At 47.0% G+C, this 26,720-nt stretch overlaps 1 protein-coding gene across 12 annotated transcripts in view; it reads right to left on the bottom strand.

Moving 5' to 3' along the window:
• Positions 1–26,720, bottom strand: part of LOC106567440 (EBF transcription factor 1) — a 140,650-nt gene that overhangs the window by 100,189 nt on the left and 13,741 nt on the right. For all 12 annotated transcript variants that reach the window (XM_014136689.3, XM_014136693.3, XM_014136691.3 and 9 more), the window contains exon 6: positions 26,302–26,370. In XM_014136689.3, the coding sequence (XP_013992164.1) occupies positions 26,302–26,370 (69 nt within the window). The remainder of the gene's footprint in view (positions 1–26,301; positions 26,371–26,720) is intronic.

The following is a 26,720-nucleotide window of genomic DNA, read 5'->3' as shown; positions in this document are numbered from 1 at the left end:
GAGAGAGAGAGAGAGAGAGAGAGAGAGACAGAGAGAGAGAGAGGGGGGGAAGAGAGAGAGAGAGAGACTGAGAGACAGAGAGACAGAGAGACAGAGAGACAGAGAGACAGAGAGACAGAGAGAGAGAGAGAGAGAGAGAGGGGAAGGTTGGTTAATAATCCATACCTCCTCCACTTGCCAGTTGCCATTAGTAATCACGCATACATCAATGTAAGATAAGGGGTCAGGGGTCAAAATGCAATGATTCCCAATTGGACTGAAATTAATCGCCTCCTCACAGAGGGGGAGGGCCCCAGCTAGGTTCACAGTGCATTAAACAGCAGACACCTATCTAGCGTATAACGAGGTGTCCAGCCTCGCTATGCATCCCCCCTCCCTCCCCTCCCCTCCCCCTCCCAGTCCACTGGTCACTGGCGCTTCAGCCCAAGCTTCCTGGAGCTAATGATGGACACACACAATCAAAGCAGCAGCACTGGGGAAAATCCTCTCCAGCCTCTCACCCATGTCAGACCAGACCAGTTTCAAAGCCCAGCCCAGCAGAGATGGGTAGGGAGATGTGTGTTGTTGGGTTCACATCGACTTCCTCATATTATCTTTGAGGGTCCTGGCTTGTGTCAGAAGGGGAAATGTAGCTGTTTCCTGCCCCCGAGCCCAGACAGAGACACACGTGGGTTATGAGGCTCTTTGAACTGTCTCATTGTTTGGATTGGGGGCTTATCTTCTTATACTAATCCTCAGTACTTGTAGAAGATGAGGAGACTGAGTGGAAACTAAGCAGATATGGAGAGCATAGTTCACTGTACTGTATGTACTGCATGTAGCGTAACACGAAGGATTCAATAGAAAGCATTGGTGTTTGGTTGAATAACAACGTCTTTCTTCCCCTCAGTACTACAGTACGTCTGCTGGAGGTGCAGTTGGAACAAAGTGAACAACGGCAGAGCAGAGCAGACAGAGTGCAGCACAAGGTTCAAGTGGTTCCGTTTGACTCTCCAAGCTGGCTGGCTGTGCCCTGGCTTACAGAAAGACCAAGGACTAAATGAGGCCTAGCTCACAGAGTCAGAGAGTGTATGAGATGCTCAAGGCGATGTGCTTAACCTCTCCAGGGTCTCACGATAAATTCAGACTAAATTATTTCACCCGCACCGGCTAATCGATACCGTCCGGCAATACATGCACCCACACAGCCCTCTCCGGCAGCACGGTGGGGGTAGTTCACTTTCATTACTCCCCCTCCCCTCTCAGAGCCACCTCCCTGCTCCCCTGCTCCTTCCCCATGGAGGAGGAGGTGCCACACACACACACACACCGAGGAGGCAAGCAATTATTGAGATGGGACCCAGGTGGCCCTCCATCGCTCTTCCCACTTGAGGCGGCGCCTTGACGGCTAATCGATTAGCGCTCTCATGAAAGCAGCAGCATGCCCCCTGACCCTGACGGTAAGCTCCCTGTCTGACAGCTGACAGGGGGAGTGCTTTATTTGACTGAATTACAAAAATGCAGTGCTCCGGGCTTTTCTCTCTGCTCTGCCACCCACACCACGACAAAAAAGGAAGGAGAAAGAGAAGGAGAGGTGTGTGTGGGAGGGATTATTTGTTGGTTTTCACAATGTCAAGAGGACACAAAGAAGTGGCCGGTGTAGGACGAAGGTGGCAGTGGCATTGCATCTTAATTGATGGCTGGCGTTTGAATCGGCCCGCCCGCCCACCCGGTCAGTCGGTCGCTGTGACTTATGGGTTGTTGTAACGCATGTGAGTGTTTGCAGTGGCCAGAACTCCTCAGGGACGATAGAGGCAGATACGTTTTGCATGTTGTTTTAGTTCTCATACAAGACTGATGGAATAGACAGAAGGTCAGAGAGAACAGAGAGAACAGCCATTTCTCCTTTGTGTTTCAGCTGTTCTTCTCGGCTCCAGAAAGGAGCAGGGGCCGCGCTGACAATGCCACACAGCTGTAGAAAGCACAACCTCGTGTTTTCAAATTGGTTTAAGGCATCTAATCTAATCTAATCTTTAATCTGTCATGTTGATTTGCATAAGCTCCTTTTGGGGATTTATCAAATATCAGCGCAAACTGTCCACAAAAACGGATTTGACAAATATCCCCTAAACACAAGACGATGTTCGAGCAAGCATAGGGAGAGAGAGAGAGAGAGAGAGAGAGAGAGAGAGAGAGAGAGAGAGAAAAAAAGAGAGGGGGTCACTACCATCTCTACATTGTCTGAAGAAGGAGGGAGCAGAGCGATAGAGGGAGAGCAGAGGAGGGAGAGCAGAGGAGGGAGAGCAGAGAGCCTATAAGCCTGCAGGTCCTGAAACAAACAGAACAATATCGCTGTCATCGTGTTCCAGTAAGATCGCTGAAAGATCGATTCCACCCTCATTTTCATATGTAATTAGGACCAGATCATCACAGAAATAATAATGTAATTAGCTTATGGCAATGATTTAATTCTGGGAAGGAACTGTGTAATGAATCACTGCTAAGACGTGCATAATAAGTGTCCGAATTATATTAGCAACAGAGGAATAAGGTCGGCGGTCAGGCGCTGTGCTCCACACCCTCAGTCAGTCTGAGGAGGAGTAGCCTGAGGCTAACGCTAACACAGCCAGCCAGATGGATCTGCTCGGCTACGCTAGCTAGCTAGACTCCCGGGAGGCACTAACCATGCTCCTCTTTTAAATGGCTGAGAGGGCAGCCTCAAGTCATTAACACATCATCTCATACATACAACACACTGACACACTAGACATGCATGTTTATCACACATGTGTATCACCTAGCGTGACAGACTGACAGGGAAACCGAAGATGCAATTACAGTGTGTTGGTCTCCTACTGTCTGCAACAAAGACACACACAGACACAAAGCATCTAGACTTGTAACTATTTGTCTTGTCGGGATAGGTAGGGTAACACCTCCCAAACTGTAGAGAAACGTCTCAGCGCAGTGCCCTCCCTTCACTGGGACTACAGCTCTCATTTAGAGAGAACCACTGAGTGCAGTCACAACACTCACACATCTGGTGTTAATTTGCTTTGGTTTCCTGAAAACACAAACGTTGGTTTCCTTTAATTAATACCGGCGCAATGCATTTTTCAAGGGCCATGCCCTGCTTTGCTTTGTGTAGCGTAGGCTCTGCTAGCTTTGTGTAGCGTAGGCTCTGCTAGCTTTGTGTAGCGTAGGCTCTGCTTGCTTTGTGTAGCGTAGGCTCTGCTTGCTTTGTGTAGCGTAGGCTCTGCTTGCTTTGTGTAGCGTAGGCTCTGCTTGCTTTGTGTAGCGTAGGCTCTGCTTGCTTTGTGTAGCGTAGGCTCTGCTATCTTTGTGTAGCATAGGCTCTGCTAGCTTTGTGTAGCGTTGTCTCTGCTAGCTTTGTGTAGCGTTTGCTCTGCTAGCTTTGTGTAACGTAGGCTCTGCTAGCTTTGTGTAGCGTAGCCTCTGCTAGCTTTGGTTGTTGTGGTTGTACGGCTGCTGCTGCAGCATTGTGTATTTGTGTGTGTTGTTCTTATGTTTTTCTGTGCCCTCTATAAGCAGGCGTGCATGAAGCAGCGCTGGACCTTGTTTGTTGTTGTTTGGGCGTCTGCTGTGTGTTGCCGGGGGCGACACAGACGGTGTGTGGGGCCATCGATCAGGCCGGCCAGGCAGGTTGGAGGGCGGATAACAATACCCCTCTCGGCGGGACGCTGGCGCTCTCTTCCTGGAGCGTTGGGGGGAAGGGGGGGAGGGGGGCACGGGAAGTGGCCCAAGCCCCTCTGAGGCCTTTATCGCCTGTTCTGTTACTGTTCTCCATGTCCCCCGTATACCCCGTCCCCATCCCCGTCCCCCCTCAGATCTGTCCAACAGGAACTCCCAGCTGCTCTCTCCACACACACAGACACAGCCAACCTCACAAAGATGACATCAATCCAAACCATGATGTCACCACCAAATTACAGGACCACAAACAGGGTCTTCTGAAATCCTACTTCTGTACCTCTGACTCTGCCGTTTAATGTGAGAGAGGTCAGGAGACTGTAGGACTGTTGAAAAGGTGGTGATTCGCTCTTCAGTTGATTTGCCCTGTGGGTGAGTATAGTTACATCTCTATAACAACACTGGCAGATCGTTTGTACATAAATACTTAGCGCCATGTTAGCAGAATGCAGGGACATGGAGCAAGAGACCACTCAGGGCTTTCTTCCTCTTATTGTGACCTGTAGAGGCCCTTGAAGACAGGCTATCCTGACATTGGATCCAGAAGGACAGGCTATCCTGACATTGGGCCCTGGAGGACAGGCTATCCTGACATTGGACCCTGGAGGACAGGCTATCCTGACATTGGGCCCTGGAGGGCAGGCTATCATGATATTGACAGAGACACCCAGCCACAGGCTGTCCTTATCCCTGCCTATATCTCCAGAAATACCTCCCAAACAGTCAGACTACCAAACCCAGGATTGGGTGGCTCTAGTCATTTGGGTCGCTGTGGCTCCCGTGGTATTGCTGCAACTCCCCTAGCCAGAAACCCAGAGCAAAACAAAAGGCATATAAACAGAAGGGAAATGAAAGAGTGTTTCTTGGGTTGTTCTCTCCCTAGCTGGCTGGCTGGGTGCTCTCTTTATAGCCTGTCATCACAGAGAGGAGCTGCTGTCGAGCTGGGAGAGAAGGGGGAGAGAGAACCAGGGGCGAAAGAGAAAGAGAGAGAGAGAGAGAGAGAGAGAGAGAGAGAGAGAGAGAGGCTAGCTCTAGGCCCTGTTACACAGCAGCTGGCTGTCCAACAGCCAGACCTGTTAAAGAGCTGCCTAGCTGCCGAAGGAAATTAGTGTTGTGAACGTTAGAGCTATACAGCCCATAACACAGCCCACAGCAGCCTGGGAGGGAAGCCGCTAGGCAGCCGGGGCCTGGAACCCCTTTTTGGTTCCAGGTAGAACTCTTTTGGGTTCCGTGTAGAACCCTCTGTGTAAAGGGGTCTACATGGAACTTAGAAGGGTTCTACCTAGAACCAAAAGAGTACTACCTGGAACCAAAAAGTGTTCTTCAAAGGGTTCTCCAATGGGGACAGCCAACGAACCCTTTTAGGTTCTAGATAGCAACCTTTTTCCTAAGGGTGTACAGGTCAAATTAACACTCGATAAATACACAGGTACAGATATCCAGATGTTCATATATCAAGGTTTGGCATAATTCATTGAAAAGAAAATGTGATTTGTAATAAACTGGAGGGAGGCTAAGAATGAGTAACATAAATAGAATGGAGATGTTTTTGTGTAGCCAACAAGCACAACTCTAGTGAGAGATGTCTTAGAGAGCATTGCCTCCCCAGGTCCCAATGCCTTACCCCCAACCGCAAGCCTCAAGCCACCCCCCAGTCCCACACACACACACACACACCCTCGTTGCCCCTAGAGGATAAGGCCTCTGCTGTGAACCTGAACGGCAGGAGAGGAGAGGAGAGGAGAAATGAATCATTCAACACGGTAAGAGACTGTTAAAGCCTCTGAACATTTTACAGGCTGGCTGGAGGCCTGAAACACACTAACATCCATCCCACCTCAGGAATCCCAGCCAGGCACCGAGAAGAATATGAAAATACAACTGTCTAGAGGTGTCGCTTCCAGTGAGATTTGTGTACATCGCTGGGATGTGTAATAACAGAACAGATTCATATTGTTGTCATTCCTGGCTTGTCCTGTCAACTCTTCCATCATCTGCCTCTTGGTCCAGAGTATTTAGAAAACGACAGTACTAACAGACTAAATTGGTCACACTTGTGTTGCTACTGGAGTAAGAACACAGTGACAGCAGCCTTCAGGTGCTTTTTAACAGGCCCTTTACCGGGCTCAGACGTGTCGCACGGTGCTGAGACAACAAAACAAACAAACAGGACACCTCTCATCGCTCTACACACGCACACACCCCAGGAAGTGAAACCAGGCCTTGTGTGGAGCGTTCCGTGTAGCAGCGTGGCGGCACCCACTCCTCCAGCACCCGCGGCTCCCTGGGATGCGGTGTGGTCGGGCGGGCGGGCGGCGTGGACGCAGCCATCCATTAAATCAGACAAGGTTTGCATTTTTATTTGGACGCCGCTATTAATAATGAAGTGATGCACGACTGGCATATTTCCCTCCCTGTCCTTTCACCCCTCCTCCCTCCTTTCTCACTCACACAGATGCTTTTAGCTCTCTCTACTGGGTCCAGCTGAGTACTAACGCGATACCTAGCTCAACACGCTCCATTCAACACAGCCATACGTTGAGTCAACAGCAGGTTCACACTGCCCCCTCCTTTTCTCTCAGCCAGCCAGCCTGCCAGCCTATCTAGCACTGCAGGAGGGAATGAGAGCCAGCAGCTATATTATACAAACAGTCAAAGTCAGTATGTTCCATGGCTAACGTGGTGGCCCGTGCATCTAGACACACGTAGAGCCGTTTGAGGGACGTGGAGTGCTCTGTTCACTCGCTAGTTGCGGTTCATGCTGGGTAGCTAGATGAGTGACTGAGTGCCCACTGAGGTGTATATGAACCGGAGGCAACGTCCAAGATGGCCGACCGTTGTTTCCAATGTAACCTGGTCACGTTCGCATGCACCATTTCGTGGTTGCTGTCATCAGCTTTACAGAGCTGATAACAGTGGAACGCGTGCTTCTAGACTGGAACCCTGGCCCCGCGTGAGTGCCAAGTCCAGGGCATTATTAAGATACCTGCTTGCGTGAGTAAAAGATGACAAAGCGTGATAAACTGTGTCATTTGAATAATACTTCACAACTGTTCCCAATTAGCTGTCAATGTCACTGCCAATAGGCTCGCTTCGATGGTATTTGTCTACATGCCAAATAGGTGGGGGACAGGCGGGCGGTGGGGTTTCAACATAAAACTAGTGAATTATATGTCAGACTAAAACCTTTATAGTGTTGTAGGTTAACACACCACAACGAAACTATCATTTTACATTGAGGCTAGACAAAAAGTTTGCATCTGTTAGTTAGACAAATAGGGGTAGAAGGAGAGAAGACTGACACAGAGAGAAAGATAGGGGAAGAGAAAGACAGAGAGAGAGAGAGAGAGAGAGAGAGAGAGAGAGAGGGAAGACTGGCACTTTTAAACCAACCAAATGTTTAGTTAGTCAATCATAGTTACCCACAACCCCCTAGGGCATTCCCTCCTCCAGAAAAGTGAGGGAACGAAAAGAGAGAGAGAAATAGCTGGCTCCAGGCCCCTGTTCTGATGCTCTATACTCAGCAGTGGCGTGAATTCATGGATACCAAGTCATGGATACCAAGTCATGTTCATCCAAGTCATGTTTTGGGGAAGCCAGGCTTCCGCAAAACATAGTTCAATGTAAAAAAAATAATAATCATTTATCTTTCGTCTCTCTGTGTTTCATCATTTTCCTTCAATTCACAAGAGGCTGAACGTATCTCACAGGAGAATGCATCCGAGCGAGCGAAACAGCGCCCCTCTGTCTCTCTACGTGTAGGCCATCTGTCTGGTCCAAACGAATATGACATTGTTGCCGCCCGTAACATAGAAGGCAAGTGAAGCCAGCGAGCATCTGGCCTACCTTGACAAAAAGTATAACCAATTTGCCAATCAGCGTTGAGCTAAACTGAGCGAGCTCAACTGTGAAAAGTGTCAAGGGAAGCCAGCTTGGATTTGGCGTCACTCCTGTCAAATCCCATTGAGAGCATTTGTCATTGACAGAAAAATTTGAATTGTTGCATTTCGTTTTGGTGTTGTCCTCCAGTGACTAGCCAGCTAGCTAAAACTGTCCCTTCCCTAAATTAGCCATGGATGGAGATAGGGATTTGGACTTAATTCTCTGTACTGGCCAATGATTATAATGGCGATTCTGATCCAACCATAAATTTATACATTGTGCCCCTGGTCTGAGAGGATGGAAGTTCAATATGTAGCTAGATGTAGAAGGCTCATGTTAACTAGCTAACGTTGCCCATGAATGAAATTTAGGTGGGGGGGGGTTGGCTTCCCCAGTGATTTTACCCACGCACCACTACTGATGCTCAGTAACACCTGAGAACTGACTGTGGCATAACACCACCACCGGGGCCACGTCAGCAGCCCTGCACACTGGCTGCCTACCCAGGCTCCAACTATTCTGTTTTTCTTTGTCTGTTTATTTTCCATATTCCTTTCCAGGAGTGATATGTGGGCCTCCGTTGTGTGGTGTGGATGGGGTGTGAGGCGGTGAGTGGCAGACAGTGACAGCCCTCACACCCCCGTGCCCCCCGTCCCCCGTCCCCGTCCCCCGTCCCATCCCCTGTCACACTCTGTCCGCTCCGTCACAGACAGGCCAGGCGGACCTCCTATTCCCTGAAGTCAGGCCGTCCCTGGCCCGTCCCCTGGCCCACACTGTCACTCACCGCCCGGTCGCTCATTTACGCCAGGCCATGTGACCAGACTGACCCTGTGACTAGTGGACCAAGACAGGACAGTACAGGACAGTACAGGACCCGGCAATGGCCTGTTCGGCCAAAACACCGAGACTGAGACTGTCAACACGGTGTGGGTGGTGAGCTGACTGGCTGCTCCTCCCTAGCCGGGCCTGGTTTAATGTGCCTGTGGCTGTTCCGGTTTAAAACCTGGGGCCTGAGAGGCTGAGAGCCTGAGAGGCAGGCAGGGAGGGAGGATATAAACAGCACATTGATGGACAGTAGCCATCTGAACATGCCTCCAAAGGGCTTTTGAAGCCCGGCTGCATGTAAGGCGCCCTTGAAAAAAACTGAGCAATGTTTCAAAGCCTAGGTTTCAAACAGTGCTCCCCGCAATGTCAGAGTACCAGCAGAATGTATGTATGCAGAGAGCTAAATGATGTTAGGCTTGAAGTAAGAAGAAACAGCGTGGTATATTAAGTTCCTCTCTTAATAAAATGATACATACACACGCATACACAAACACACTCAATGCTCTGGCAAGCACACCCAAATTATGGGCATATTTACATTGGTCAGGAGAAAAAAACGACTGAATCTTTCTATTGAGTGCCTGTGGGAGTTTCCAGGTGAACAGCGTCTGTTTGCTTTTTAATGACAGAGCTAATGCAACACACACTCTGCACAGCGCTGTTTCTGGCTGGGTGGGTGGGGGGCAGTGTGTGTGGTGTGTGTGTGTGGTGTGTGTGTGTGTGTGTGTGTGTGTGTGTGTGTGTGTGTGTGTGTGTGTGTGTGTGTGTGTGTGTGTGTGTGTGTGTGTGTGTGTGTGTGTGTGTGTGTGGTGTGTGTGCGCGCGTGTGTGTGTGTGTGTGCGCGTGTGTCCAGGCTACAGGCAGTGTGGCACACAGCAGCTCATTCATGGCAAGCAGGCTCTGGGGTCAGGCCTGTTGAGGTAGGGGGTGCGGCTGGGACACACTAATGGCCCGTGGAGTGAGAGGGCCTCTGTGTTACAGGCACCCAGGGGCCAGAGGCCTCCCAAAACCACAGCTCCATCACGGACCAAGAGGCTACTCTACCCACCGCCACCAGCTGACAGCAGGGAGGCCACCCTGGGGAGGCTGGGGGGTGGTAGGCTGGTCTGGGGGTGGGGCACAATGCAGAATCCTCCACCACTGGACCCCTCTTTGTAAACATGATGAGAAGAAAACGGCCCCTGCCTCATGACATCACATCCTGTCATCTTTGGGCACGTTTCTTGCTGAGACTGTACTTGAATATTAATTTGAGGAGAATGTTTCAAGTCGCCCTTGACTTATTGAAAGAGAGAGAGCTGGTGTGTGTGTGTGTGTGTGTGTGTGTGTGTGTGTGTGTGTGTGTGTGTGTGTGTGTGTGTGTGTGTGTGTGTGTGTGTGTGTGTGTGTGTGTGTGTGTGTGTGTGTGTGTGTGTGTGTGTGTGTGTGATGGGGGCTAGTCAATATGAACTGCAGGAAGGGCTCAGAATGTCACATCCGCTGATAAAGCTGCATGTGAGTCTGTCTGTCCGGCCGTCCGACCTGAGTGTGGAGGGACAGATGGGGGACAGGGAGTTATCCATGGCCTGGCACTGTTTGTTGCTTTTAGGGTAAGGGGATCCCTGCCGGAAGGCTGTGTGGGGGGGGGGGTCACATCTGTCTGGGACATGCCCTGTGGCAATGTCGTTTCACCCCAACATTCACCCCTCTTGCCTCCTGCCCTGCCCTCCCTCCCAGGCCCCTATCCTGATCCTTTGTAATAAACCAAGCCAATGGGAGTTACGGTCATCTCTGCTCCTATAACTGACTCTAACCGTCATATTATAGCCTGCAGGACTCCACCTCAGGCACTGGACCACACAAACCAGCTCAGCTTTCAAACAGCAGACAGCCAGAGATATCTGGCTGGGGGAAAGGAAAGGCTCTCTATTGAGACAGAATTAACCATGAAGCGATGTGGGTGTCGCAGTTAAACTGAATTAGCATTGAATGTAAATGTCTGGCTACTTAATGGCAGAACAGGTGCAGTCAGAGACCCTAAATGAGATAAATGAATAAAACATCTCTCTCTCTCCCTCTGCCCCTCTCTCTCTCTCTTCTCTCTCTTTCTCCCGCCCTCTCTCTCCCTCTCTCTCTTTCTCTTTCTCCATCTCTCAATCTCACTCTTGCTGTCTCTCTCTCGCTCTCTCTCTCTCTCTCTCTCACACACACACACACACACACACACACACACACACACACACACACACACACACACACACACACACACACACACACACACACACACACACACACACACACACACACACACACACACACACACACACACAGTGAGAGAGAGCGGTGAAAGCTGACACAAAGTCAATGGCATGAATAATTCACAGCACTCTCCTTCTCCGAGCCACGGCTGACCTTTCCCCGCAGGAAGTGGAATCGAAACACAACAATGGGCCTGGAGCTGAAGCGCACCATGCGGGGGGGGGGGGGGGGGGGGGTCTCCCATAACACCACACCACCACCAAGACATTAAAGATGGGTCAGAATAAGGACGATTAAACAGAATGATTAAATCATGGCTAAAGCTCATATACCTCACCTACAGCTGTCTGTCTGTAAACCCTCAACTGTAACTAAGCCCTCAGAATGAATAGATAAACAAATCTGTAATCAACAACCACTAGTGTTATGTATTGTGTTCTACCGTGTATGAATCAACACATGCTTGTAACTCATCCATTTTCATTTATATCCCATAATGTTCACAAAACGTCACCACTTCCCACAGAACTAGTGATGGATTCCCTGTCAATGCTTCCCATGTCTTCCCATACACTAGTATTATATGGCTGTCATTAGTGATCCATTCTATCAGTGTAGTCAGTAGATGAGTGTACTGTAACGTGTCAGGCAGTAACAGTTTGTGTGTGTGTGTGTGTGTGTGTGTGTGCATGCGTGCGTGCGCGTGCGTGTGTGTGTGTGTATTTTGGGAAGTAGGACAGACAGGGGAGTAGGGCTGATGGCTGATGTGATGCGGTGAGGCGCCAAGCTCTGTGATCTCAGCCTGCTGATGAGAGCTAATGAGATTAGTGAGGCCCCAGGTGTGTGTGTGTGTGTGTGTGTGTGTGTGTGTGTGTGTGTGTGTGTGTGTGTGTGTGTGTGTGTGTGTGTGTGTGTGTGTGTGTGTGTGTGTGCGTGCGTGCGTGTGCTTGCGTGTGCGTGCGTGTGCGTGCGTGTGTGTGCGTCTATTTCTACTTGAATTATTACACACTATTTGAATCTTAATAAGTCAGCCATCATTCAAGACAAATTAGGTAGCGGCCGACATAGAAAAATATGGGATACTTTCTTCGATTTTCTAGTCTGACATTTTTCTATTTATGTGCCAAGAGAAATAAGAGTTAAAATGGCAGAATGTGCACTTTAAGCAGGGTGGCCTGAAACTTGCTTGCCCCCCTGTTAGACTTTCACTTCCTCCATCTCTACAGCACACCTTCCCTACTTGTAGCCCCAGAACCCCTGATGGATGTAAATCTGAGCTCAGAATTTGAATAAGTCTCACATTAGTCACAGTGACTTGAAAGACAAAACAATAAGAGGACATTTTGGATGTCCCACAAAGTTGGAATTTCTTCTTCATTTCAATGCGTTTTTACAAGCGTAAACTTTTCTCCTCAAAGAAAGCCTTTGGTGGACATAAGTCAGATGAAACGCATGAACTGTGCGACCTGCACATCTGTCAGGGCATGGCTGTGTCACCTCTGTGAGGCGCCCACAAAACGGGCCAGGGCTGAACAGGAAGTGACATCAACTCCCATATAGGAGCGCTTCCTGTCTGCCATTCTTCGCTGGAGACAAAAAAAACACAGCGATCAGCAGGAAACCCTGAACATCAGCTCAGAGCCCAGATCACTTCCAACATCCTTTCCACACCTAACCACACTGCAGCACACACACACACACACACACACACTGACATCCAGACACACACACTTTCAGATGGACACTTATAGAAGAAACCACCAACCACCAGCTATTTCAAAAGACAAAACTCTATCCCAACCATTTAGATACAACACTATGAATGGAGGTCTGTGTTCTGCAGATGTCTGGCCCAGAGAGAGACCCATCAGAAGACAATAAACACTTGGGGAAAACAGGAGGGAGATAGATGAATGAATGTCATCAATTTTTCATGACCCTCTCCATTTCAAATGAACCCCTTGTCTGTGTGTACCTTGGGGGGCATCTTTAACATTCATTCCTAGAGGAGGAGGGACTTGTTCGAGGGTGTAACGGTGGGTGAAATCCTGCTCAACGCTCACAACCCATCTACACTGAAACGTCAAAGGCCACTAGAACCCAGGCTGCCGCACACAACACGCTGGGTCTGTTTTTAAAGAGAAAAAAACACTCAAACCCCCAGTCAATGTATGATTGGCAGCCCGGGTTCCCCCCCTTCTCTCCACCTAACTGCATGACTTTGATTGACGGGACTCACTGCTCTCCTGTCACTGGCCCTTATCCCCCCCCCCCCCCCCCCCCCCCCCCCCCCCACGGTACTACCCCTCTAAGCCCCACAGCCCACAGACGAATGCTGAAAGGTCTGTGGAGTGGCCAGGGGTGACCGCCACCCCGGGAGGACACAGATGAGCGGCCCCAGCAACCCTCTAGCACTGAGCCTCAGACACACTGAGCCGCTGAGCCCCTCAGCCTAGCAGCCTAGCAGACTAGCAGCCTAGCAGACTAGCAGCCTAGCAGACTAGTGGTGCCTGAGCTGAGCTGTGTGGTAGGTAGCCCTCAGGGCCATGGGAGAAGGAAGAAGGGGGAGACGAGATAAATCAAACACTGCTGAGAGAGAGAGAGGCAGAGAGAGAGGCAGAGAGAGAGAGAGAGAGAGAGAGAAAGAACCTGAGCCTACGCCTTCACTATGGTGAATTACTAAAACAATACAGAAATACACTACAGAAAAAGAAGGAACAGCACGTCAGAAATCAGCTAAATGTAATTGAAGAATCCATAGAATCTAACCACTTCTGGGAAAATTGGAAAAATTTTAACAAACAACAACATGAAGAGTTATCTGTCCAAAACGGAGATGTATGGATTAACCACTTCTCCATTTGTTTTGGTTCCATAACAAAGAACAAACAAAACATATACAGTTGAAGTCGGAAGTTTACATACACTTAGGTTGGAGTCATTAAAACTTGTTTTTCAACCACTCTACAAATTTCTTGTTAACAAACTGTAGTTTTGGCAAGTCGGTTAGGACATCTACTGTGTGCGTAACACAAGTCATTTTTCCAACAATTGTTTACAGACAAAGTATTTCAATTATAATTCACTGTTTCACAATTCCAGTGAGTCAGAAGTTTACATACAGTTTGAAGGTAGGCCTTGAAATACATCCACAGGTACACCTCCAATTGACTCAGATGATGTCAATTAGCCTATCAGAGGCTTCTAAAGCCATGACATCATTTTTTGGAATTTTCCAAGCTGTTTAAAGGCACAGGCTAATTGACATCATCTGAGTCAATTGGAGGTGTACCTGTGTATGTGTTTCAAGGCCTACCTTCAAACTCAGTGCCTCTTTGCTTGACATCATGGGAAAATCGAAAGAAATCAGCCAAGACCTCAGAAAAAAATGGTAGACCTCCACAAGTCTGGTTCATCCTTGGGAGCAATTTCCAAATGCCTGAAGGTACCACGTTTATCTGTACAAACAACAGTACGTAAGTATAAACACCATGGGGCCATGCAGCCGTCATACTGCTCAGGAAGGAGACGCGTTCTGTGCAAATCAATCCCAGAACAACAGCAAAGGACCTTGTGAAGATGCTGGAGGAAACAGGTACAAAGTATCTATATTCACTGTAAAACGAGTCCTATATCGACATAACCTGAAAGGCCGCTCAGCAAGGATGAAGCCACTGCTCCAAAACCGCCATAAAAAGCCAGACTACGGTTTGCAACTGCACATGGGGACAAAGATCGTACTTTTTGGAGAAATGTCCTCTGGTCTGATGAAACAAAAATTGAACTGTTTGGCCATAATGACCATCGTTACGTTTGGAGGAAAAAGGGGGAGACTTGCAAGCCGAAGAACACCATCCCAACCGTGAAGCACAGGGGTGGCAGCATCATGTTGTGGGGGTGCTTTGCTGCAGGAGAGACTGGTGCACATCACAAAATAGATGGCATCATGAGGAAGGAAAATTATGTGGATATATTGAAGCAACATCTCAAGACATCAGTCAGGAGGTTAAAGCTTGGTCGCAAATGGGTCTTCCAAATGGACAATCACCCCAAGCATACTTCCAAAGTCGTGGCAAAATGGCCTAAGGAAAACAAAGTCAAGGTGTTGACATGGCCATCACAAAGCCCTGACCTCAATCCTATAGAAAATTTGTGGGCAGAACTGAAAAAGCATGTGCGAACAAGGAGGCCTACAAACCTGACTCAGTTACACCAGCTCTGTCAGGAGGAATGGGCCAAAATTCACCCAACTTATTGTGGGAAGCTTGTGGAAGGCTACCCAAAATGTTTGACCCAAGTTAAACAATTTAAAGGCAATGCTACCAAATACTAATACAGTGTATGTAACCTTCTGATCCACTGGAAATGTGATGAAAGAAATAAAAGCTAAAATAAATCATGCTCTCTACTATTATTCTGACATTTCTGACATAAAATGAAGTGGTGATCCTAACTGACCTAAGACAGGGACATTTTTCTAGGATTAAATGGCAGGAATTGTGAAAAACTGAGTTTAAATGTATTTGTCTAAGATGTATGTAAACTTCCGACTTCAACTGTACATGTTCGAACACAAATCTTAATCAACTATTAAAGACTACCAGAACCCACTGGATTCTCCAATTACATTGAATGAACTACAGGACAAAATACAAACCCTCCAACCCATAATGGCCTGTGGGGTTGATGGTATCCTAAAATAAATGATAAAATATACAGACCACAAATTCCAATTGGCTATACTTAAACTCTTTAACATCATCTTCAGCTCTGGCATATTCCAAAAATATTTGGAACCAAAGATTGAGTACCCCAATCCACAAAAGTGGAGACAGATTTGACCCCGATAACTACCGTGGGATATGCGTCAACATCAACCTTGGGAAAATCCTCTGCATTATCATTAACAGCAGACTCGTACATTTCCTCAGCAAAAACAATGTACTGAGCAATTGTTTTTTAACCAAATTACCATACGACAGACCACGTATTCACCCTGCTAATTGACAAACAAACAAACCAAAACAAAGCCAAGTCTTCTCATGCTTTGTTGATTTCGAAAAAAGCTTTCAACTCAATTTGACATGAGGGTCTGCTATACAAATTGATGTAAAGTGGAGTTGGGGGAAAACATATACAACATTGTAAAATCCATGTACCCAAACTACAAGTGTGCAGTTAAAATTGGCAAAAAACACACACATTTCTTTCCATATGGCCGGGGGGGGAGGGGGGGGGGGGTGAGACAGGGATGCAGCTTAAGCCCCACCCTCTTCAACATATATATCAACAAATTGGCGAGGACACTAGAACAGTCTGCAGTACCCGGCCTCACGCTTCTAGAATCTGGAGTCAAATGTCTACTGTTTGCTGATGATCTGGTGCTTCTGTCCCCAACCAAGGAGGGCCTACAGCAGCATTTAGATCTTTTGCACAGATTCTGTCAGATCTGGGCCCTGGCAGTAAATCTAAGTAAGGCAAAAAATAATGGTGTTCCAAAAAAAGATCCAGTTGCCAGGACCACGAATACAAATTCCATCTAGACACCGTTGCCCTAGAGCACACAAAAAAGTATACATACCTCGGCCTAAACATCAGCGCTACAGGTAACTTCCACAAAGCTGTGAACGATCTGAGAGAGAAGGCAAGAAGGGCCTTCTATGCCATCAAAAGGAACATCAAATTCGTCATACCAATTAGGATCTGGCTAAAAATACTTGAATCAGTTACATAACCCATTTCCCTTTATGGTTGTGAGGTCTGGGTTCCACTCACCAACCAAGAATTCACAAAATGGGACAAACACCAAATTGAGACTCTGCATGCAGAATTCTGCAAAAAGAGTAGAATAGGCCGATACCCGCTAATTATCCAAATCCAGAAAAGAGCCGTTAAATTCTACAGCCACCTAAAAGGAAGTGATTCCCAAACCTTCCATAATAAAGCCATCATCTACTGAGAAATTAACCTGAAGAAGAGCCCCCTAAGCAAGCGGGTCCTGGGGCTCTGTTCACAAACACAAACAGACCCCACAGAGCCCCAGGACAGCAACACAATTTGACCCAAACAAATCATGAGAAAACAAAAAGATAATTACCTGACACATTGGAAAGAATTTACAAAAAACTGAGCAAACTAGAATGCTATTTGGCCCTAAACAGAGAGTACACAATGGCAGAATACCTGACCACTGTGACTGACCCAAAATTAAGGAAATCTTTGACTATGTACAGACTCAGTGAGCATAGCCTTGATATTGAGAAAGGCTGCCGAAGGCAGACCTGGCTCTCAAGAGAAGACAGGCTATGTGCACACTGCCCACAAAATTAGGTGGAAACTGAGTTGCACTTCCTAACCTCCTGCCAAATGTATGACCATATGAGACACATATTTCCCTCAGATTACACAGACCCACAAAGAATTTGAAAACAAATCCAATTTTGATAAACTCCCATATCTATTGGTTGAAATACCAGTGTGCAATCACAGTAGCAAGATGTGTGACCTGTTGCCACAAGAAAAGAGCAACCAGTGAAGAACAAACACCATTTTAAATACAACCTATATTTATGTTAATTTAGTTTCCCTTTTGTACTTTAACTATTTGCACATCATTACGACACTATATATAGAAATAATATGACATTGAAATGTATTTTTTCTTTTGGAACTTTTGTGAGTGTAATATTTACTGTTAATTTTGTATTGTGTATTCTCTATTTCACTTGCTTTGGCAATGTAAACATGTTTCCCATGCCAATAAAGCCCTTAAATTGAAATAGAGAGAGAGAGAGAGAGAGAGACTGAGAGACAGAGAGAGAGAGTGTGTGAGAGAGTGTGTGTGTGAGAGAGAGAGAGAGAGAGAGAGAGGGAGAGAGAGAGAGAGAGAGAGAGAGAGAGAGAGTCTGTGAGAGAGAGAGAGAGAGAGAGAGACAGAGAGAGAGAGACAGAGAGAGAGAGAGAGTACAAAGTGAGAAGAACAGAAAGAAACACATCAGAAACAGAGACAGTGATGGAGAGTGAGAGCTTGAGTGAGACTGAGAAAATAGGGCGTGCAGAGGCAGAGGCAGAGGGAGAGGGAGAGGCTTACACAAACACACACACATGCAGCACGGACGAATGAGTACACCTCTTTTAGAGTCAACCAGGCGCATGATAGGATTGTGGACAGCGCGCTGCATATTGTTAACCCTATATTAACTTGGAGAGGTAGAGGTTGATGGTTTGTTGTTATGCCCTATTCTGTGAGGGATTAAGTGGGCCACACACAGACACACACACAGAACCTCTTTGTCACCCAAGAGGAAAGCAGTGTGTGTAAAGACTGAGACTGAAGCAGAGCTTACACACAGCGCCATGGAGCGGACGGGCACTAAACTCACTCCTTCTTTCTCTCGTTCTCTTATTCTCTCTCATTCTCATTCTCTACCTATCTATATGTCAGTCCCCCAATATAATTGCTGTACAATAGGGCCACAATCTGGACAGGCTTTGGGGCAACAATAGCAGCTTCACCCCAGTGCTGGATAATGCAGAGAGTCCATGTGACAGTGAAAGGATCCTGCTAATACACATATTCATCTCATCACACTAATACCATGCTGAATGGCCCAGGCCCAGCCACACACACACGCACGCACACACATACAGGGACGTGCACGCACACACACACACACACACACACACACACACACACACACACACACACACACACACACACACACACACACACACACACACACACACACACACACACACACCACACACACACACACACAGACACACATACACATATAAACACACACACAATCAGCAAGACTCCAAAAACATTTCAGTTTGCAGGTCTTCTCTACTAATAATAATGGGCCAGTGGAGGCTCCTCAGAAAAAGTTACCCTTTTAAGATAAAACTAGAACAAATATATTCACGTTAACAAATAACTGATTAAAACACAATGAAGGTCAACAGTACCCTCAGCAGCACTCTGTAGGGTAGCACCATGGTGTAGCCGGAGGACAGCTAGTTTCCGTCCTCCTCTGGGTACATTGACTTCAATACAAAACCTAGGAGGCTCATGGTTCTCACCCCCTTCCATAAGACTTACACATTATTAACGACAACTTCCGGAGGAAGTATGAACTGACATGTTGTTGACCCAATCAAAGGATCAGGTTGCACTTCAATGTATAAAATGTGGAGAGTAGTTGACTCAAAGAGAGAGAAAGAGTTAAACAGTTAAAAAATATAAAAAATGAATGAGAGAGAGAGAGAGAGAGAGAGAGAGAGAGAGAGAGAGAGCTATCTATATTTTGTTGTATTTATTTTCACTTTTAATTATAACGAATGAAGCTAGCTAGTTTAGCCTACTCAAACACCCGGCTCAAACAGAGAGGGATCCTATGTTAGCTATCTGGCTATGGCTATCCAACACTGGAACGTCCCACCTATCTCTGCTATGGCCAGGTGAGATGGGCTGAGGGAAGCTGAGGGTTGGGATGTGGAATTGGAGACAAGTGGGAGTGGAGTTGCTGGGCAAGAAATAGAATGTTGGTCAAAGATAAAGTATAAAAAATATAGTCAAAATAAAACAATAAAAAGTCAGTTTGAATGACACTGAGGGGCAGTGTTTTAACAACTAATGCCGGTTTGCCTGAAGCTGATGCCATGCATGTGTTTGTACACATACATATGCACACACTCTCATTGAAATACATGCATACACGGACACACACACATGTAATAGTGCCAGACATGCACTCAAACATATACAGTTGGCCATGCTGTTATGATTTTAGTTGTCCTTGATGTCCGTAGTTTTTTTTTGTTGCATTGTTGTTTTCTGTTTTCTTTTGTCTTTTCTTTTTTCTCATGAGTTCATTTTATTGGTTGTTGGAGCATTTGGGGGGGGTTCTTGGGGGTGGAGAATGGAATTAATTATCGTTTTTTTAATTTTTCTTTATCTTTATTTTTTTATTGGGGGTGACTGTGGGAGGGGTCTTGGATGTTTGAGGGACAGCTATGAGGAACTGTGGGGGGATCTTGGAGGGTTCGCATCCCCGTTTTTCTTGGGGGGGGGGGCCTTGTGGGAGACCTGTCAACGTGCCCTTGAGCAGGTCGATGACCCTGGATGCTTCTGTGTGTCACTCCAAATGGGAGTCTGTTGGATGGCTGGTGTTGTGTAGTTGTTGAGCAGCTTCACTGCAAGTATATTGTATGTTTTGGATATTCAATAAAAAATATATATATAAATAAATTGTAATAAAAAATTAAAAACACTGGAACTCTTCCAAGTCAAGATAAGTTTTTGGTTTATTAATTTATTGCCACTGAGGCAATAAACTACTTGCTGTACACTGTACTACATGATTGTAGAGGGTTTATTAATGCGTTAGTTCAAGTAGCTCGCTACGTTGACTATGGAGTTAGCTAATATGCTGACAATGATGTAGCGTTTAGCGGTTATGGCATGAAGGTTGGGCTTGGAAAGGTTTTTTCACCTGGTCACAGACAGCTGTTGTATTGTGCACTGAAGTCCACAAGCGAAGGGAAAAGGTGAGAGGAGGAGAATGCATAGATGCGTGAAGGAATTATACAACGAGCAAAGTGATGATGCTGTTTGTATGTGGCTGCTATGAAAGTGAACTGTGTTTGCGGTGATCAGGGGTGTATTCATTCCGCCGATTCTGTTGAAAAATGTTTCTTAAATGAAGCAAACGGAACAAAACGTGGATAAACGGATAAACATATCTGAATTTGTCCTATAGAAACTTCCGTTTGCAACTGTTGGACTAATGATTACACCCTAGATCAGCAAGATGCAGGCAAGAATGTGCAAGACATTAATGAATGTGTCACTGTCTGTCACCTTGATTACTCAAATGTTTCTCTCAACCTGTGCACATATGTTGTAAACTTTATTTCATAGGCTAGGTAGCAACCTTATGATGTGTAAAGGAAAAATTTGAGTATCATGTAGTAGCCTAAACCTATCAATGTTACATTGAACTGGGTGAATGGAATATGAGTGACAGTCATCCATTATGCAATGGAAGAACTGCAACGCCGCTGGGTTTTTCATACTCAACAGTTTCCTGTGTTTATCAAGAATGGTCCACCACCCAAAGGAGTCAACATGGGCCAACATTGGAGTCAACATGGGCCAGCATCCCTGTGGAACGCTTTCAACACCTTGTAGAGTCCATGCCCCGACAAATTCAGGCTGTTCTGAGGGCCAAAGGGGGGTGGGGACTCAATATTAGGTAGGTATTCTTAATGTTTTGTACACTCACTGTATACTATCTATAGGAATCATCATAATCCCAAACTAATGATTGACAATCACAACTTTCTCCTTTCTGTTTGGATTTGCCTTCCCCAGACCACTGCAGCATGTAGCTGTAGGTAATGCTCCGCATTCTATTAAACATTCAACTGGAGGGCAAAGCAACCTAGTTTTAATTATCCTATTGACTGGTTCTGGAGTCTCTCTCTCTCTCTCTCTCTCTCTCTCTCTCTTGCTCTCTTTCTCTTTCTCTTTCTCATTCTCATTCTCTCTCTCTCCACTCTATCTGTCTGTCTCTCTCCCTCTCTCTCTCTCTCTCTCTCTCTCTCTTTGTTGTTTTGGTTAGAGAGCACAAATCCAGATGTTGGTCTGTGAGTGGAGATCAGGCCAGCCAGAGGGACTGAGAACGCCTCCGGATGGGGTGGAGGGGGGGTGGGGGCGACAGGAAGTCCCACGGTATCCACGGGAACTCTCACATTCCATCTTCCGCGGGCTCCCTGACATCCTTGACATCTCCCAGCATGCTAGCTGAGCTACACAGAGCGGAGTAAAGCGGAGCAGAGTGGTGTAGAGCGGAGTGGAGTAGAGCGGAGCAGAGCGCAGCAGAGCGGAGGGGAGTAGAGCGGAGTAGAGCGCTGGTCCCGGGAGGACAGAGCAGAGCAGCACTTCCTCCTTTGGGGCTGGGGCTACATGGGGCTGGAGCTGGGGTTCCCAGAGACAAAACAAAGCCAAGGACACACTCAGGGGCCCTGCCCTGCCCAGAACACTGCTTTGTTAAGGGAAATGCATAGCTCGGATCTAGCTTATGATGTACGCATTTCTCGCCTATTCTGCTTGTAACTAGACCTAGGTGAAAAGGAAATGGTAGAGGTACATTGACAGGGATCAGTCGAGACAGTCACACACACACACACACACACACACACACACACACACACACACACACACACACACACACACACACACACACACACACAAATAGACACACATACACCACACCCTCCTGCTGGAGGATCTCCAGGCCGGGGAATAATGGAGTGTGTGTAAACTGAGACGTCTCAAATGAGCCGACGGGAACGGGAACAGGGCTTGTGATGTACTGATACCATGCCGTTCTTCAGACCAGCCAACACAATCACCTATTGCAGTACACACACACACACACACACACACACACACACACACACACACACACACACACACACACACACACACACACACACACACACACACACACACACACACACACACACACACACACACACACACACACACACACACACAATAAATGTGCTCTTTGAAACGGTTCCATCAAAGCCTCACTTTGGGGACACAACTGTTTATCCACATCTTAAGGCTTTCTCCAAGCAGAAAAACAAGTGAGGAGGGGTGTGTGGAGTGAGACGAGGCAGAAGACAATAGTGGGCTCTCTGTGGGTGCAGTAGAAGGAGGAGGGTGGATGGAGAGAGGGAGGGGGGTGGCAGATCTGATCTGAAGCCCATCTGAAGGAGAGGAAAATGGGGAAAGTGAAGAGGCATCTATTAGATGTCAGTGGGCTTTTGTGTCCATGTCAATGAGGAGGATTAAGTTATTTGAAATAATCTGACTGAGACTCGGATAGGTCTCAGCACAGAGAGGGAGAGAGGGAGAGGAGCATATGGCCAGAGCAGGGAGGCCACACACACACACACACACTAACAGGTAAACAGTAAACACGGTATGCACAAGGCAGCCATTGCATTCCCTGACACACTGTTTTCGTAGATAACCTCAATCAGGAAAACAACCGTAACCTGACTTCACACACAGAAAATAAGAAGATCGCAAAAGCAATAAAAGAAAAATGTTTTCCCACAGAAAACCCAATGCTTCATATTGTGTGTTTACAAAGTAGAGAGGGAATAAACCACAGTTAATATGCGATTTGTTCTTTTAACAACATAATAAGGCATCATTAGTGGGGTTTTTCCATTCCGGGGATTTGCTGCAGTTATCCTGGTGTCTTATAAGAGTGATCTAATTAGTGAATCTCTCTCTCTCTTTCTCTCTCTCTCTCTCTCTCTCTCTCTCTCTCTCTCTCTCTCTCTCTCTCTCTCTCTCTCTCTCTCTCTCTCTCTCTCTCTCTCTCTCTCTCTCTCTCTCTCTCTCTCTCTCTCTCTCAGCCAGGAGAATTAGCTAACGCTAGCCCTGCTAATTACAGCGCCACAATCGAATCTGTTCTCTGAAACAAGAGCACACTAATGAGGCCTTATTTATTGAATTAAACAACTTCAAGGAAAAATATAGAAGTTAGAGTTTTTTTTTATGATGTATTCGGGGGGGGGGATAATAAGTCGTAATTGAGATGGTATCTATCAGCAAAGCCAAGCTGCTTGTTTGTGAACCATCCCCCCCCCCCCAAAAAGAAGAAGAGTGGGTAAAAAACCCTGCCAGAATACACCAGACATAAATGAGGTTCTTTTTCATTTTTTTTCCTCCTTTTTTTCTGTTTTCACATGACCCATTTTCCGGTGCTGCAGGAGCGCGTGACAGGGAGGAGAATAATTGTGTATGATGGTATGATAACCTCACAACTACGCCGTGGACTGTGCCTGCCTGGCTACCTGGCAAAGCATAGGGAGAGGAGACAGTCACACCACAAGGGACCAGCCATAGCATCACAGGACACAGGGTTATTTTTCAGTAGATTCACCTGGGTCCTCTTTAGATATCTTAATAGCCTATGAACATCAATACATTCCCTTTCCCCACAAACCTCAGCAAATAATAGCATTTTACAGGCGCTGGGAGAGCAATATGAATTGTGCTGAGGCCAGTGCACTTCTTTGTTTTGATGTATCTCCTGAAAGCGTAAGGCACTGAGCAGTCACAAACACAACAGCAGTGTTCTGGCAGTGAGAGAGGATGAGCTCAATAGAAGTTTCTGGGTTCATCTGGCCATTCTCATCTGAGCCCTGTTTGTTCACTGAAGTCTGAAGGTGTGTGATGGTAGAGAGGGGAGCAGGGGGGCTGGGTGGGGGGTTTCAGCTGCCCCCCAAGAGCGCTGACCCTTTCTGGCCCAGCGAAGCGGAACGTTGGACAGTGAGGGTAAGAGGAGGGGAGGGGGCAGAACACGTGTCCCAGGTATGGGGCCCGCTTCTCTCCTCTCCTGGCACTGAGAGAGCTGCATGTGCCACAGCTGATGTGCATCTGTGTCCTTCCTCTAGCGCAGGTCAGTGAATACATTACCACAGCACACACACTACTGCCATCCCTCTTTACAAGGGCAAGAAGTGTGTGTGTGTGTGTGTGTGTGTGTGTGTGTGTGTGTGTGTGGGTGGGTGGGTGTGTGTGTGCGCGCGTGTGGTGTGTGTGTGTGTGTGTGTGTGTGTGTGTGTGTGTGTGTGTGTGTGTGTGTGTGTGTGTGTGTGTGTGTGTGTGTGTGTGTGTGTGTGTGTCGGCGTGTGTGTCGGCGTGTTGCTTGAGAGAAGCATTTGGCTCATGTGTTTGACCTGAAAAGACATGAATATCTTGGAATACTGAAATCCACCAATATATGTACATATTCATCATAGCCCATACTCTAGCGCAGAGCAATCAGTTATTTTTGAGGTTGATTCAATAATCACGTTTTTCGATTTCGGTTTCGATTATTTGGGTTGAATGCTGTAACACAGGTTAAAACAATTAATAAAAGTCACATGATGGTAGTGACTGCCCATTACTGCTTATCACTTATTAACCATCATTTATTCAATTAATTTTCTTTAATAAAATATTTCAGTTGTTGTGTATATTACATTTGTTTTATTTGATGACTTCATTATTTCATTCCAAGTCAACATCTCACCTCTATAGAGCTGCTGCCTATGTTTTCTGACAAAATCACTATTTTGTAGTTTTTCAAAGTAAATAAGGCATACTTTTATGTCTGCTGAATACCAACTATCAATCACTTAGATCATGTATTTTCAGGTAGAGATACCTTGCGAAGCAACAGCTGCTTTCTAGATCCCCTCGCGATAGCACATTCTTCTCTGCCTCTGCACAGTAGCAGCAGCCGTAAAAGAAACAGACCGGACAAATAGATGTGCAGTGGATTATGGTCATTGTAGTTAATTACGAAGTTTCATGTGCTAAACTATGTCAAATATTGGTCTGTTGGAAACTACCACTACATCTCAAGGTTCAGGCTGGATCGGATTTATCTCAAGAGAAACTGTGCAGTGTGCACATTGAGCTCACAGAAGAAAGAAAACGAAATGGAATTCAAATCATTGGACCGACGTTAGTCAATTAGTTGTTTAAAAAAGGAAAAATCACCAACATTTTGGTTAATCACTCAGCACTACCATACACACACATACATAGTGTACATACATACCGCACCCCCACACACATCCTCTGCTTCAGTAGGGTTTAATCTTCACAAATGAGCCCCGAAGTCCATTTGACAAAAGCGACAAATCAGATCTGCCTCGTCGCACTGAACAATAACTCTGGTGTGAACCAACGCAGCTCTGTGTGGCTTCAATCAGAAGCTTCCTCCCGTGGTTATAAATGAGACATTAACATCAGCACATACAGCCGCTGAGATACAGGCGTGGTGGAGGTCCCACCAACAGAGCCGAGTTCACCGGGGCTATTGTGTTAGATAGACGTCTAACAAGTAAAACTCCAATACTCTGGGACTAACACCCCTACGAGACACGACTGGTAATATTACAACAAATGAATACAGTAAAGCTATATGGGAGGCTGAGGTCTAATGGCTCCCGTCTAGCTGAGAGAGACAAATGCGCTGTGTACAATAGAAGGCCCGTGTTTGAGTGTCCTGGAGGAATGATGGGAGGGAGGGAGGGAGGGAGGGAGGGAGGGAGGGAGGGAGGGAGGGAGGGAGGGAGGGAGGGAGGGAGGGAGGGAGGGCTCCAAGCACTTTGGCAGCTATTGTTTCACAGTCCATTATCCATGTGGGTTTTATTAAGGGGAGCGGAGAGGAAAGGAAAGGAGAGGACACACTCCTCACTCTGCCTCCCCTCGTCTTCCCTCCCTGACTGCGGAGGAGCACACACTGTACACACTGACCACTCCACGTAGAGCACACTACACTTGCACACGCACTGTGGTACTCACTGTAAACTTTACAGATAGAACCATAAGGTACACTCTGACCAAACCATACCAGATTCCTAGATTGTACTGATCTGTGTGCCTCGCTCTTTCCCTCATGGCATCAGCAGCCTCAAAGGGGGTAATATACACACACACACACACACACACACACACACACACACACACACACACACACACACACACACACACACACACACACACACACACACACACACACACACACACACACACACACACAGTAGGAGAGCCAATGGAGGACTGTGTTACGGTACCTGTCGATGATGACTGGGTCAGACGGGGTCTCGTTGCGGTTGCCACAGCTCTTCTTGTCACAGCAGCGGCTGAGGGGCACAGAGGGAGAGAAGGAGATGGGGGGGGTTAAAGAGAGAAAGAAAAACAGAGCCATGTTTCAGAGAGAGCTGCTTCAGCCAGGCCCAGGCCCAGGCCTCTACAGGATAAAGGGGAAGGTACCAATTACCTAACAGCCTGGTCCTGTTCTGAGGCCTGAACTAAGCCCTGCCCAGCCCACCCAGCCCTTTGTCACCTGTAGAACAGACTGCGTCTGTGTGTCTGGGTACATTATTTATCTCGACATATGGCTTGATTACAGCAGCCCACAAAGACAAGTCATTCAGGGGCCAGCTTGGTTAGGGGATGACAGGTGTGCTAGGGGAGAGGAGTGAGGGCTGGT

This window comes from Salmo salar, chromosome 13 (genome assembly GCF_965601325.2).
Source record: "Salmo salar chromosome 13, fSalSal1, whole genome shotgun sequence".
NCBI classification, from domain to species: Eukaryota; Metazoa; Chordata; class Actinopteri; order Salmoniformes; family Salmonidae; genus Salmo; species Salmo salar.
This window is presented reverse-complemented; position numbering and strand designations above follow the sequence as displayed.